Raw genomic sequence first — 13,936 nt, 5'->3', positions numbered from 1 at the left:
AAAGGCAGAACTAAAAAATCCACGTGTCTTTTGCTTCGGAGTCATCTTCCTGTCCTCTTCTCTTCTGTTCTCCTTCAAAACCCGACGCTCTCTCTTCTGCTCTATTTTTCTGTGTCGTCGACGTGAAATCGTATCACTGTTTCTCTGTGTCGTTTTGTGAGAAAACTTGTCGTTTATACGAGCAATGGATGAGAATTCAGCTTATGCTGATCGAATTCTCACTGAAGATCAAATGTACAATGATTATAACAATGTAAAGCTAAACGATGACGGATGGCAAACGGTTTCGTACCAGAAGAGAAACAGGAAGCAGTCGAAAGTCTCATCGTTGGAGAATTTCTCCGGTAATCATAGTAATGGCGTCAGGGCCACCACTCCTGACGTCTTCAGCTCCATCGAGCAACATGCGGAGGATCGCCGCAAGCGACTACTAGAGGCACAGCGAGCAGCCGCCCCCGCCAGTGAATATCCTTTCGCTGCAAACGGATCGAAGCGGCATTCCGATGACGACGACGGAGAAAGCGACGGTGAAGCTCCTGCCGGTGAAGATGGTGGAATTGCCAACGGGGATAAAAAGAAGGTGAAGGCTAAGAAACCGAAGAAACCAAAGGTGTCTGTGGCGGAGGCGGCTGAGAAGATTGATGCCGGTGATCTAGGCGCCTTTCTTATTGATATAACAGTAAGATTTAACAATTCTATTTTACTTGATGAATTTTATCTGGTTTTACTGTGCTAAAGACAAATTCTTTTTGTGCTTTGGTGGTGCTGTCTCTTTAGTCGTCGTATGAGAATCAGCAGGATATACTGCTAATGCGATTTGCAGATTACTTTGGAAAGGCGTTTAGCTCAGTGAGCTCTGCGCAATTCCCTTGGCTGAAGAACTTCAAGGAATCCTCAGTTTCAAAGATGGTTGATGTGAGTTTTTTAATTGCAAATTTGTTTATTTGTTTATTTATTTATTATTTGGCTTTTTGGTTGCTTTAATTTTGGAGTTTGTTATGAAAGAACAGCGTAGAATATTGGGTTCTTAAGAAAATCATATTTGAATTTTTTTTTTTTTTTAAATGAAGAAATATATGAATTGGGGCAAAAAGTAGTGTAGCTTATTCTGATTATTAAGTATCATCTTTTGCTGTTTAAGAGATCACATATATTCTATTATTCCTTTTTGTTGTCTGCCTGATCTGAAATTTATTTATTTGTATTTATCAATATGTCATTTTTATCATTTAATTGTGTATGCTATCAATTGTTTAGAAGTTGGATTATTGGATTCATTCACTAAATTTTTTTCATTTGGTTATGAATCAGATTCCTCTCTCTCATATTTCTGAAGATGTTTACAAGATAGCGGTCGATTGGCTTGGTCAGCAATCTCATGAGGCACTTGGATCTTTTGTGCTGTGGTCATTGGATAGCATTTTTGCGGACCTTGAAAGTCATCAAGCAACTTCCAAGGTATCCAAAAAGCCAAAGCAGCAATTGCCATCAAAATCTCAGGTAAATGCCCTTTGCTTGTAGCTGCATCTATTTGCGGTAATGAATAGTGAATGCTTAGTTTCCACTACCAATAGAGAAAAAATTTATTAAAAATGTTTAGGAATGGAAGATTTGTGAAAAGAGATGCAATATTAGTTCACATTGGCTGGCCTTTAGGCAGCAAAGTCAATGTTCGGCACCTAAAAGATTGATGCAGTGTGTTTGGTAAAGTAAAAGCAAAAGCCATCTATTGTATTTTCAATTGTTAGGTTTTCAATTTTATAACTGAAAGATAACTTTTGGACAAACAAAAATTGAATTTCTACCTTTTGGATTATAAAATAGATTTTATGGAAAATTCTATTTAAGTTCAAAATAATTATAAATATTTGCTAATAATTCAATGTAATATGGATCTTTATTTATATGCTTTTTTTTTTTTTTTAATATTTACATGCATTTGCATGATCAAATAAAGTTACACACCAACTCAAGACCATGAGAATTAATTGGAACTATTAATTTAATAGTTAAAATATACATACTCACACATAAATGTTTATTTTCTTATAGCTATACATATCGAAGATAATAAAATTAATTACTTTATAATGAAAACGAAAATTTGTATTTTTAGATCTAACTACAATTTCAAACCACCAAATCAACAACCATTTTGAGAACATATGAGACTCTATTAAAAGATGTAAAAGGAAGGGGGTAATCTATACTTTTGGATGACAGGAAATTTGATTAGGAATTTTAGGTTTTTCTAATTTTTAAATAAATTATTTTTTAGATATTGATTGAAATATTTGCTATCTCATATATACCATTAATAATTGTACTTCTAATGCTTCAATATGTCTTGGTTGGCACTTGGTATGACAAGGTCTTTTACATGTCAACTTTCTAAAATAAATATGTAACTAACAAATCAAATATTCAAGGAGAAATCTTCAACACTCTTAATCTGTAACTGCTTCAGACTGCATACCTGGATGATTTTAGTTTTTAATACTTTGTCCTAGTGAGCCACACACCTAGTTCATGTTTGAAAATTTTCAAAAAACTATATCTGTAGAGGAAAACTAAGAAATATAGTGCTGATAATAAATTGTGCTTTTCAGCAAAGTAATCATTTTCCATGTATAATTTGTGAACTTTAGGTTGCTATATTTGTCGTTTTAGCAATGGCATTACGGAGACAACCTGATGTATTGATCAATTTATTGCCAATAATAAGAGAAAACCCAAAATATCAAGGACAAGACAAGCTTCCAGTCACAGTTTGGGTGATTGCTCAGGTAACTGAACAATTTAAAGTTCCTAAATATTCAAATTATTCCGTTCAAGAGTGTGGACTTTATATTTGGAACTGTTTCCTGATTTGTCTAGGCATCCAAAGGAGATTTGGTTGTGGGGTTGTACACATGGATATGTGCTCTCTTACCTATGCTAAGTGGTAACTTGAGCAGTAAGCCACAATCTAGCGACTTGATTTTGCAGTTGGTTGAGAGGTTAGATTCTATTCATATCTTATTTCTTTTGCATCTATGACATCACTGCATTGTTAATTTTAATTCTCACTTGTCTCTTTTTTAATTTCATTATTATTTTATTTGTGGTTTATTATTAGAATATTGTCCTTCCCAAAGGCTCGGTCTATTTTACTAAATGGGGCTGTTAAAAAGGGAGAACGCTTAGTGCCTCCACCAGCTCTTGAACTTTTGATGAGAATCACCTTTCCAGCTCCATCAGGTCGAGTGAAGGTGGGTGTTTTCAGTGCCTGTGTATGTGAATGAATAACAGATCCTTAGATCTGAGACAATTTTTTATGCATGTCCTTTTATAGGCGACTGAGAGGCTTGAAGCTGTTTATCCAACTTTAAAAGAAATTGCCCTTACTGCTACATCTGGAAACAAAGCAATGAAGCAAGTAACTCAGCACATATTGAATTTCACACTCAAAGCTGCCGGAGATGGTGGTGAAGCTTAATACATCGCTTTTAAGCAACTAATTCTTTGTCTAAAACTGTGCCAATAACTTGATGACTGATGCTGTTTGTAGGTATACCTGACCTATCAAAGGAAGCCAGTGATGTTTTTATATGGTGTTTGATGCAAAACCCTGAATGTTACAAGCAATGGGTGAGCATTTTATGATTTTTTTTTTTTTTTTTAAGAAAAAAAAAAAAAACAAAAGTTCATTGCTAGAGTTAAGAGTTGTCTATTGATACACACATTATTGACTTGTGTTTCTTGTATGTGAAACTGTTTGGTAACAGGACATGTTCTATCTGGAGAATCTTGAAGCAAGTCTAATTGTTTTAAGAAAGCTGTCTGATGAATGGAATGTGTATTCTGTTAAACGTCCTTCTTTCGACTCATTGAGGGAAACTATAAAGAATTTCAAGCATAAGGTAACTTTTTTTTTTTTTTTTTTTTTTTTTTTTTTCAATATTAGAGGTGTGCTAAGGAGATTGAAAAACTGAACATGAGAATGTGGTTAATTGGACTGTTTGTTTCAGTTTCAATTTTTTAATCTTAGGAACTACATATATGTTTTTCCAACAATTGCTATTGATTTGGTAGGCTCATCAATTTTAAGTTCTGCAATCATTAGCTTGAAACTCATTATTACTAGCTATCAGTCACTTTCTACCTTTGATTCATTTTTTTTCTTTAATTATTTTTTTATCAAGTCTCTTATCTCTTTTAGATCTATTTCTGTAGTTTTATTTCTTTTAACCAATCTTCATCTTCGTTCTTCAATGAAGCTTAAATCGCTCATGTAAAACATTTCTTTGTCTATTCTCAATTCCTCATCTAGATTTTTTTTATCAAACCTAGTTTCTTTCAATTACTAATCCACAATTGACGTGTAAATCAATGTCATTGCTGCTAATCTTCTCTGGCTAAAGTTATTTCCACCATTCACTCCCATCCTAACTATTTTCTTGATTTGGCCAGTCTTCCATGCTTCTGTAATTTTTTTTTTTTCTCAAGTCTTTCTTTTTTGTTAGTTGCATTTAAAATTGTAGATCACCAATATATGATGATTCAATAATTAGGATTTAAATTTCTTAAGTTGTTTGGTATAAATGAATCATTTAGAAATTATAAGATTTGGTTTAGTTGTGGTGAATTCTGTGAGATTTTAGTTTTAGCAATGAAATGAACATTTTCATTTATGTCAAATATAAAAACATAAAATTTCAAATGAAATTCATAAAAATTTTTGGAACTCATTTGTTACCAAACATAGACTTAAATGTAATTTTCAAATTTGGAATTATTGGTGGTTTTGGAACATTTGGGTTCCCTTTGCAGTAATGAGGAAAAAATACCAAGAAGAAACCTGATATCCGGAAGTTTTTGGTAAGTTGTTTCAGTTGTACCATGCCAAATGCTCGCCTTTAGTAGTCTAGACAGGATAAGTGGCCATGTTCTTCTTATAGTTTAGTACTGAACTGAACACAAACTCACCATTTGTTTTCTTGAGCTGGTTAATTCAATTGCTGTAGAATACTAAGCATGTAATTGTCAACTTCTCAGTGCCAATATTTCTTGAATTACCAAGGGGCAGCTAAACATGCCCTCTTATAATCCCCCAACAATGGAGGAGAGGAATTTTTCTTTTCTTTTTTTTTTTAATGTGTTGCATTGTTATAATTACCTGTCTAGCCATTAACTTCTTCTTCTTCTTTTTTTTTTTTTTTTTTTTTTTTTTTTTTTTTTTAAATAATTTTTATGTTTCAATTTCTATAGAATGAGGAAGCATTGGCAAATGCAGAAGATGCTGGACAAGTAGCCTCATTAAGAGATGCCAACAAGTATTGCAACACAATTTTGGGGAGGTTATCGAAAGCTCGTGGATGCATGAAGAGCATGTTAATTTTGTCTGTTGCGATTGCCGTGGGTGCTGTTATCATGTTCGGCCAGAACTCGCAATCTTCGAACTCATAAAAAGAATTGTGTGCTGTTCTCAAGTTACAAATCTCTTAAGCTCATTTGGGAGCTGTTCATAGAGCAGGCAATGCCCAATTCCTGTCAGTCTCACTAGAAGTCACTATAGCCCATCCGAAAGGTGTCAAAAGGTTAGGATTATAAGTCATAACCCATAAAGAAAACTAGGAACAGGAGCAGCATCAGTAGCAGTTGTGTCTGAATGGAGTGTCGCCATAGCAATAGCAGTAGCCAGCCGACATGATGGAATGTTTGTGTTTTAGTTTTTAGTGCTTCAAGCTTGGGTTAGCAACACTTGTTAATCCTTTGTAGTAACTAATTTATATTGGTTTTTGCTTGTTAAAGTTTTGAACATGAAAATGGCTTTACAAATGTAAATGAGTTGTTTTAGGAATGAACTTTCAAAGTTATATTCCTTTTGAAAAAAAAAAAAAAAAGAAAGAAAGAAAGAAAGGCTGCAGTGATCTATTTCAAGAAAAAAAAAAAAACAAAATTGCTAGTGTTGGACTTGGACAGAAATTACCCTTGTGGGGACTTTTATATATTTCCAATTTATTAAATATCAAATTTATGGTAGAAATACAAAAAAAAAAAAAAAAAAAAAAAAAAAAAATTCTTTTAGCAGGTTTAAATATAATTTTGCCTAAGGGAGTGGTGATGAATGACCGAAGAAAATATATACTTTTGCAGACGTTTATACTAATATTTAATGTTTAGAGGTTTTTACTAATGTTTAATGTTTAGAGTTTTAAGCAAGTGAATCACAAAACATTATTTCTCTTTTAATTTTTAACATTTGATGGAAAATTAATAGAATAATTAAGCTAATTTTATCAAACAAGGTTGTTGCTAATACCCCTCTTGAACAAAAAATTCTTGCTTCGTCATTATGTATGTGTCTATATATAGGGTGGTATTATTTCCAAAGCAGAGATCGTTAAAGCCAGAGCTTACTATTTTGACAAAATTATCCTTCTTTTTACATCTTCCTTTTATTTCCCTTTTGTTTCTTTCACGAAAAGAATTACATCATTGGGCCTTTTTTTATGCTAATAATTTTAAATAGCTATAAACAGCGAGAATATTGAACGTAACTAAGATTCAGATATTCAACATGAATTCCAATTGAAAAAAAACCGGTTAAGATACTCCAAAATATTTAGTTAGCAATTCTGTTCAGAAATCGGATGATGAATAAATCCACAATCATGGATGGAAGAGCTAAACTGAATTTTTAATTAGCTTGCGACCATAGGCAACTACTGCAGTTATGAATATTTGAAGGGTAACAAAAGTAAATAACAGAGAGATGGAAACAGTCAAAATTAGAGAAGCAAAATGGAAAACCAATAGAGATTAAGGCTCGGTTTCTTTCCGGAAAATAACTTATATTTGGAAAATATTTTCCAAGGAAAATGTTTTCAAATGGCTTATTTTTCATTATTTGATTGCAATTTGAAAATTAGTTAAAAATATTAAAATTTTTAACTCATAAGATTATAAATTTCGTATTTTAAAAATTTTATTGTTAAATATGAGAATAATGGAAAAAAAAGTAAATTATAAAAGTTCCCGATGACCGGTAGTTGTGAATGATGAGTGGTGATAGTAGCTATTAATGATTAATAAATTAACAAAATATGGATTTATAAAGTTATAATAAGTTTTTCAAAATCAGAAAAATATTTTAACCTCTTAAATATAAGAAGCCGTTTTTCTTAAAAATGATTTAATTTTTCTTTAATCAGTAAAATATTTTCCGCATATTTATTTTTCCGAATGTCCCCAAATAATAAAAAATTGTGAAAAATATTTTCTTACAAGTTATTTCACAGAAACAAACCGAGTCTAATTGTAAGTATTTTTACAGGAGAGGGATTATAAAGGAAGAGTTGCTTTCAAAGTCAAAAAGAAAAACAATAAAAATTATAAATGGAGATAATGGAGTAAGGTACATAGATTTTAATTGAAGGGTAGAGGTCATATAGAAAGAGGAAAAGGAGTACATTAAAATGGAGAACATGAAAGATCAAGAACTCCATTAAAACTCAAAGTATAAGCATCATCATCTACAAAAATTATATTCTAAAAACATGGTAAAAGAACACAGCGGAGGAGGAAATAATAAAACGCAGAGGTGAAAACGATGTCTGTCACTAAAACTATAAATGTTAAATGAATTCTCTTGTCCTAAACAAACTAAGGAGACAAAAGGAAGTAAATAAAAATGGTAATTTTGTCAAAATAGTAAATATTACTCTAGTTTTATTAATCTCAAATCTGAAAAGAACACCACCCTATATATATATATATATTAAATATATTGTATTATGTAAGATTCCAAAGATATAAAGTTCTATTAATTTTAATTAGTTATTATATTAAATATAATTTACTAATTACAACGTAAGAGAATTAATAATATATTAAGTGACAATTTATATAGTTTTTAATTATATGAATAAATTATTTAATTTATTAATTTTAATGATAACAGTTATTTTTCGTATTAAAACCAAAATGAATTAGTTAAAAACATATCGAATTTAGGATCGGTAGACTTAAGCCCAAACAAAGAGTTAATTAACTGCTTACACGCTCCTACTGCAAGTTTACTTCAAGTTTATACAACGTGATTTTCATTACGCTGACACTTTGGATATCTCTTTAACATTTGCCAATCTATTCATTCTTATTCTCATATTCAAAAATGTTTGCAACGGTTTTTATAATTCATCTCTTTTTATTCATATCTTTGGTTAGTATGATATTAATAATTTTACTTACACAATCCATTGGCCAATTATATATACATAAAGAAAGTTTACGAGTCACACAAAATTAGATCGTAAATAATGAATTGTCACATGTCCTAACCACCATATTGCAACAGGTGTTACAGGACACTCACGACGATCTCATTCTTTTTTTTTTTTTTTCCCTCCCAAAATAAATAAATAAATAAATGATAGAAAAGAAAAATAATAACTGAAAATTTAACAAAAAAAAAAAAAAAGACGGAAGGGAGTAGCAAATTTTGAAAACGATAGAAACCATGGATTCCGCTTTTAGCCCAAACATTTTCACAAACAATCACGTGGAAGGATTTTATTTGGTATGGTGCAAAAACTTAATTCTAAATTTTTTTTTAAACTACTGGTATCCGAATCCTATATCAGAGACTGCTTAATTCAAGTTGGAGTTTAGTCACAGCTAAAACTTTCTACCTTTCCCTGTAGATGTATTTAGTGGAAATCGAACCGATAGCTTTTCTCACATGTCTAGCCTACATTGCCAACTGAGCCATATTCCGTAGATAATCTAATTCCAATGTTACCATCATGAACGGTGCAATTTTTTTTTTTTTAATTCTCTTTTTCTAATCAGTCATACCCCCAAAATTGCTATAAATATACTCACAATTTGTTCACTTTCTATCCACTCTTCAACTAAACAATATCACTTTTTTTTTTTTTTTCTTTCTTTTAGTTTTAAAAGAGAAAGATGAGAAGCCTTAAGTCCAATTCCCTGTTGTTAGTCCTTTCAGTGCTTCTCTTCATCACTTTCTCTCATATTGCTGAGGTATGTATTTGTTACATATGCACCCATTATCAGGTTTTGAAATCTCATATTCACTAGCAGCAGCAGATAATTTTGCTGATTTGTTTTCTCAAAATTAGTTTAATTAATTGTTATTTGTTTATAATTTGTTAACAGGCAAAATTTTCAAAGCTTCATCCTTCAGGTAAATATAAACAAACCTAATTAAAAAATCAGTATCTACTAGAATTGGTAGAAATTGTTAGATAGATAAGAATTTAGATATTTCATTTTTATTATAAATAGTTGATTTATCGAATTGACACTTTTAAAGTGGTGACTTTTAAAATTTGAAATAAGACGGGTCTTTTTAGTCATTTAGGATCTATTTATGATATTGACGTAAATCACAGTAATGCTTAATTCAAGTCTTTTAAATAACAGAGTTTCATCTTTGTGAATTTATGGGTCTGACTTGACACGAGCAAGATTAGACTTAATCTAATGGACTAGAAACACCTATGATATAAATAATAAAAAAAAGCTTAGTTAATTTTTTTTTTAACACTATATTTGCCACAGACTGCAAACCAAGATGTAGTTATAGGTGCTCAGCAACATCATACAAGAAGCCATGCATGTTCTTTTGCCTAAAGTGTTGCTCAAAGTGCCTTTGTGTTCCACCTGGGACTTACGGTAACAAACATCTATGCCCTTGCTACAATAATTGGAAGACCAAGGAAGGAGGACCAAAATGCCCTTGAACTTACACAAGCGTTTCATTGTTATTTTTATTTTTAAATCCCAATGCATACTGTTTATGCTATAAATGTACTTCTTAATATTATACTTTTTTTCTTAGAAAATTGAATTATCATGAAGAGCTGTTGGGATGATTTCATTTCCAATATTTATTTTTGCATTAACTATTTATGTACTGTATTAGTCTAAACATGCATGGGGCATTCACAGAGGCTAGAGGACCTTTTACTCCATCTCAATGGATGGAGCTTGAACACCAGGCCTTGATCTATAAATACATAACCGCTAATGTTCCTATACCATCTAATCTGCTAATTCCCACTAGAAAAGCTCTTAATTCTGCTGGGTTCTCTAGCTTTTCAGCTGGACTCTTCTTTTCCCCGTCTACCCTGCGTGGGTTGATTGACTCCTGCTTCCCACGTTTTTTTCTTAATTGATATTTCATAATAATTTATTTTTATTTTCAGACTATATTTGCTGCTAATCTATTTTAAAATTATTGCACAATGAAGGCTCTTCTACGTTGGATCTTGGAAATTTAGGTTATATTTATATTTCTTCACTTTAATCAATAGTCACTTTCAACTTTTACTTCTTCTATTTACACTGTTTTTATTTTTACGTTGTTGATCGTAATTTTTATTTCTTATCTTTTATTAAATATGGATATTCCATGTTTAGTACCTATTAACAGGTGAAATTAGGGCTAAAATACAAAAATCTTTTGTTTTTCTATTGCATGAAATTTAGACAAGAAAGTCATTAATCTGCATATGTTAATCCATACGAAGCTACAAATTAAAAACAATTTATAAATTAAAAAGGAAATAGTCAATCGTTGGTGAGTTGTAAGAGGTCTCGACCACAAGTGTTTTCATCAATTTAGTGAATAAATAGGAAACAGAGAAAATTAAATATTAATCATATATAATTTTTTGATATTTCTGTGCTTGACAAATAATAATGTATTTCTGTACTTTCTTTGGCTCATAAAAAAAACAAAGGATAGAAACTGACAGGACTACGAATTCTTTGTCGCAAATAACACAATTAAGTTTTTTTTTTTTTATTTAATTTTTTATTTCAAACACAGTTAAAAAAAAAAAAAAAGTTGATCCGCTCATCTGCAAAGATCAAAGTAACGTAGAAAGAAAAGCTCCATTGAGATTTTACTTCACCTTTGCAGGAAGGTATGGAATGGGAATTAGTTGGAGATCGTTTACCCTTGTCACTGCAATTCCATACTTTGCGTTCATGTCAAGATCTTCTGGCTGCATTCCATTAGGAAGTTTCCAATCAAAATGATAAAGCAATCGGGCAAGAGGAAATTGAACATTAGATATGCCGAATAATATTCCAGGACAAACTCTCCTCCCGGCACCAAATGGAAGAAACTCGAAATGGTTTCCTTTAAAATCAATTGAAGAATTCAAGAATCTGTCCGGATTGAATCTCTCAGCTTCAGGCCAGTAATCAGGATCTCTACCAAGAGCCCATGCATTTATAATAACTCTAGATTTATGAGGAATGTCGTAACCATTAATTACACAGTCTGCCATACATTCTCTAGTAAGTATTGTTCCAGGAGGACGTAATCTCATAGTTTCTTTTACAACTGCTTTTAAGTAGTGTAATTCCCCGATGCTTTCTTCATCCACGTACCCTTTTTCACTAAAAACTTGTCTTACCTCAGTTTGTACTCTTTTCATCACGTCCGGATTTTTTTGTAATTCTGACATCACCCATACTACAGTGTTAGCTGATGTGTCACTACCACCAGACAAGACGTCCTGAAATAGATTTTATCATAAGTTAGTAAGCAAAACAATATTTTCCATCAATGAGAAACTTGTATTTATGTATAAAAAAAAAAAAAAAAAAAAAAAAAAAACTAACCAGGATAACAGCTTTTATGTTGTCATCTGTTATAGGGTGTTCAAGGTCTTCTTTAGACTGAGCTTGCAAAAGGACATCTATTAGATCTTCTTCTTCATTCTTTGCACCAGATTTAGCTCTTGATGCCCTTCTAGCCCTGTGTTCATCAATAATATTCTGGAATACCCGATCTGCTTCTTTATGAGCTCTCTGTAGTTTAAACCTCGTAGTGCTAATTTTATGAAGCAATTTGATTGAAGGGTATACATCAGAAAGACTAAAACCTCCGGCAGCTTCTATCAATTTCTTGATAGCTGGAATGACTACTTCTTCTCCGTTCCACAGCTTGCCAATAGCTACTCTTTGAATGATATTGTAAGTCACAGAATTGAACATTTTGCTAAAGTTGACTGTTGACCCTGCACGGGAAGAAAGTTCTGTAATTAATTTTGATACTTCTTCTTCTCTTATTAATCCGAATGACTGCACTCGTTTATTAGACAGCATTTCTTGGGTGCAGATTTTTCGCATTTGTCTCCAATAATCTCCGTAGGGCGCAAAGGCAAGATCCGTTGAATTATAAGCCATTATATTTGCTGCAAGCAGAAAGGGTCTTTGAGCAAAAATGTGATCATGGGTTTTCATAACTGCTTTAGCAGTTTCAGGCGAAGAAACAACAATGTTCGTGACTTCGCCGAGCTGAAGGTGCATAATAGGCCCATGCTCTTTGGCCAAGTCTCTCAGACGGACATGGGGTAACGAGGAGCCAGATAAATGATGCATGCTGCCCACTATAGGCAATTTCTGTGGCCCTGGTGGTAGATTTGGAGCTGAGTTTTTTCTGGATTTTTTCCATAATCTTAATACCGTCAAGAGAAGTACTAGGAAGGTGAAAAGGAATGGAAAAGAAAGGAATTGGCTTTCCATGATGAAAATGCCCTAGGTATTGATATGGATTGATGAATTGCTGCAAAATGTTCATCATCCATATTTATAGGATAGTACGGTAACGTATTTTAATTCTAATCATATATTATATTAAGCCTTGGTAGCCGGCTCTCTGCATTCATATTAATTAATATTATGTTGAGGTATTATTATTTTTTCTCTTCAAATTTTGAAAAGTCAATTGACAATGGATTGGTTGAAGCATTGTAAGCGATTTAAAATTTAAACCTTTTATGCTTGTTAATTATTTTTTCATTAAAAGTTGTATATCAAACACTAAATTTCAACAATTTGATGCATGCTTTTAAACATCATATTATATAATTAAGTTCAATCCTAGCTTAATTTAATTACAATGCTTTGTCTTTGAACTAGTGCTCATTTAAGATTAGAAAGATCATAAAGATTTAAAATTTTAAATTTGAAGTCTTGTTATAAAAAATTTTTCGCCGTGTTTTGTTGAAGCTATTAGAGATGCTTGGTTTGTGGATTTGACGAAGTACTTATAGAACAAAATGATTAATTAATTGATCAAGTTTAAAAGAGGGTGATGGATTTCTTGAATTATAACTAATAAAATTACTCAATAAGTCATGGAATGATAATTTACCTCAACTATAATTTATAAAAAAAAAAGGGTTTGTTAATTGCTTTTAGAGTTTAAATTATGTCTAAAGACTAATAAAAAGCCATTTCTTCTTGTTATTATTATTAATGTGGCTATTAGTTATTGAAAATAATGAATATAATAAATCTATGATTAATTATTAAAAGAAATAAATAAATATATGTATATTTATTTATGCATACATATGTCTATTTAATTCTTAAAGTTTTCTGAATGTACTGTGCTTAAGTGGTTTCTGAATTCAAATTTGTCTCCCGTAATTTCTCCTCGTGCTCCAATTTATAATATTAAGAAAGTCCACTGTGTCGTATGGAAAATTCAACATCCTCCTCTACCTTTTATTTAGTTATCCAAGTTCCAAAACGGCAGCTACTAAAGTCAGTCACAACAACTCTGAAGGAAAAACAGATGCATCACTCTATTTTTGGGTTGGAAGGCAACCGAAGCCGGACGCTATTGCAGGTGACTGCTATGGAGGCTGGCCTATCAATCCAAAATTGTAAGTTACCAAGAATATATATTTGGACCCTATTGCACAGAATTAGCTATTTTAATAACCGTCGGCTGTTCTATTAATGTTTTGTCAAATTTTAGAGGAAATAATATTTTATAATATATTATTTCAAATTCTAAACATTAAATTATCCAAAAAATGCTATAAATAATAAAATATAATATTTTAACCTTAGTGAAAAGGTTAAATTATCAGAAGCTAATAGAAATTATAGTTTCATC

At 31.5% G+C, this 13,936-nt stretch overlaps 3 protein-coding genes across 4 annotated transcripts; 2 read left to right on the top strand and 1 right to left on the bottom strand.

Annotated features, from left to right (window-relative positions):
- The first annotated feature begins 41 nt into the window (after positions 1-41).
- On the top strand, positions 42-5,858 carry LOC105638596 (uncharacterized). 2 transcript variants are annotated; one of them, XM_037636483.2, is made up of 10 exons: positions 42-679; positions 778-915; positions 1,312-1,500; positions 2,649-2,786; positions 2,878-2,999; positions 3,119-3,251; positions 3,335-3,464; positions 3,551-3,630; positions 3,768-3,902; positions 5,251-5,858. In XM_037636483.2, the coding sequence occupies exons 1-10, from the start codon at positions 185-187 to the stop codon at positions 5,446-5,448; spliced, it is 1,758 nt and encodes a 585-aa protein (XP_037492411.2). In that variant the 5' UTR covers positions 42-184; the 3' UTR covers positions 5,449-5,858. The 2 variants fall into 2 exon arrangements, with proteins under 2 accessions (XP_037492411.2, XP_037492410.2); XM_037636482.2 differs by having other exon boundaries at positions 3,335-3,467.
- A 3,039-nt stretch (positions 5,859-8,897) lies between these two features.
- Positions 8,898-9,902, top strand: LOC105638597 (protein RSI-1). Its single transcript, XM_012222422.4, has 3 exons — positions 8,898-9,030; positions 9,166-9,193; positions 9,571-9,902. Exons 1-3 carry the CDS (start codon positions 8,953-8,955, stop codon positions 9,750-9,752), a joined length of 288 nt encoding a protein of 95 aa, XP_012077812.1. The 5' UTR covers positions 8,898-8,952; the 3' UTR covers positions 9,753-9,902.
- A 797-nt stretch (positions 9,903-10,699) lies between these two features.
- On the bottom strand, positions 10,700-12,673 carry LOC119369784 (desmethyl-deoxy-podophyllotoxin synthase-like). Its single transcript, XM_089720083.1, has 2 exons — positions 11,647-12,673; positions 10,700-11,540 (listed from the first exon to the last, which is right to left on the bottom strand). Exons 1-2 carry the CDS (start codon positions 12,550-12,552, stop codon positions 10,920-10,922), a joined length of 1,527 nt encoding a protein of 508 aa, XP_089576209.1. The 5' UTR covers positions 12,553-12,673; the 3' UTR covers positions 10,700-10,919.
- Positions 12,674-13,936: the final 1,263 nt, after the last annotated feature.

This window comes from Jatropha curcas, chromosome 4, assembly GCF_041381405.1.
Source record: "Jatropha curcas cultivar XTBG-Jc1 chromosome 4, XTBG_Jcur_1.0, whole genome shotgun sequence".
NCBI lineage: Eukaryota > Viridiplantae > Streptophyta > Magnoliopsida > Malpighiales > Euphorbiaceae > Jatropha > Jatropha curcas.
The sequence above is the reverse complement of the archived record's forward strand: the minus strand, read 5'-3'. Positions and strand labels throughout refer to the sequence as shown.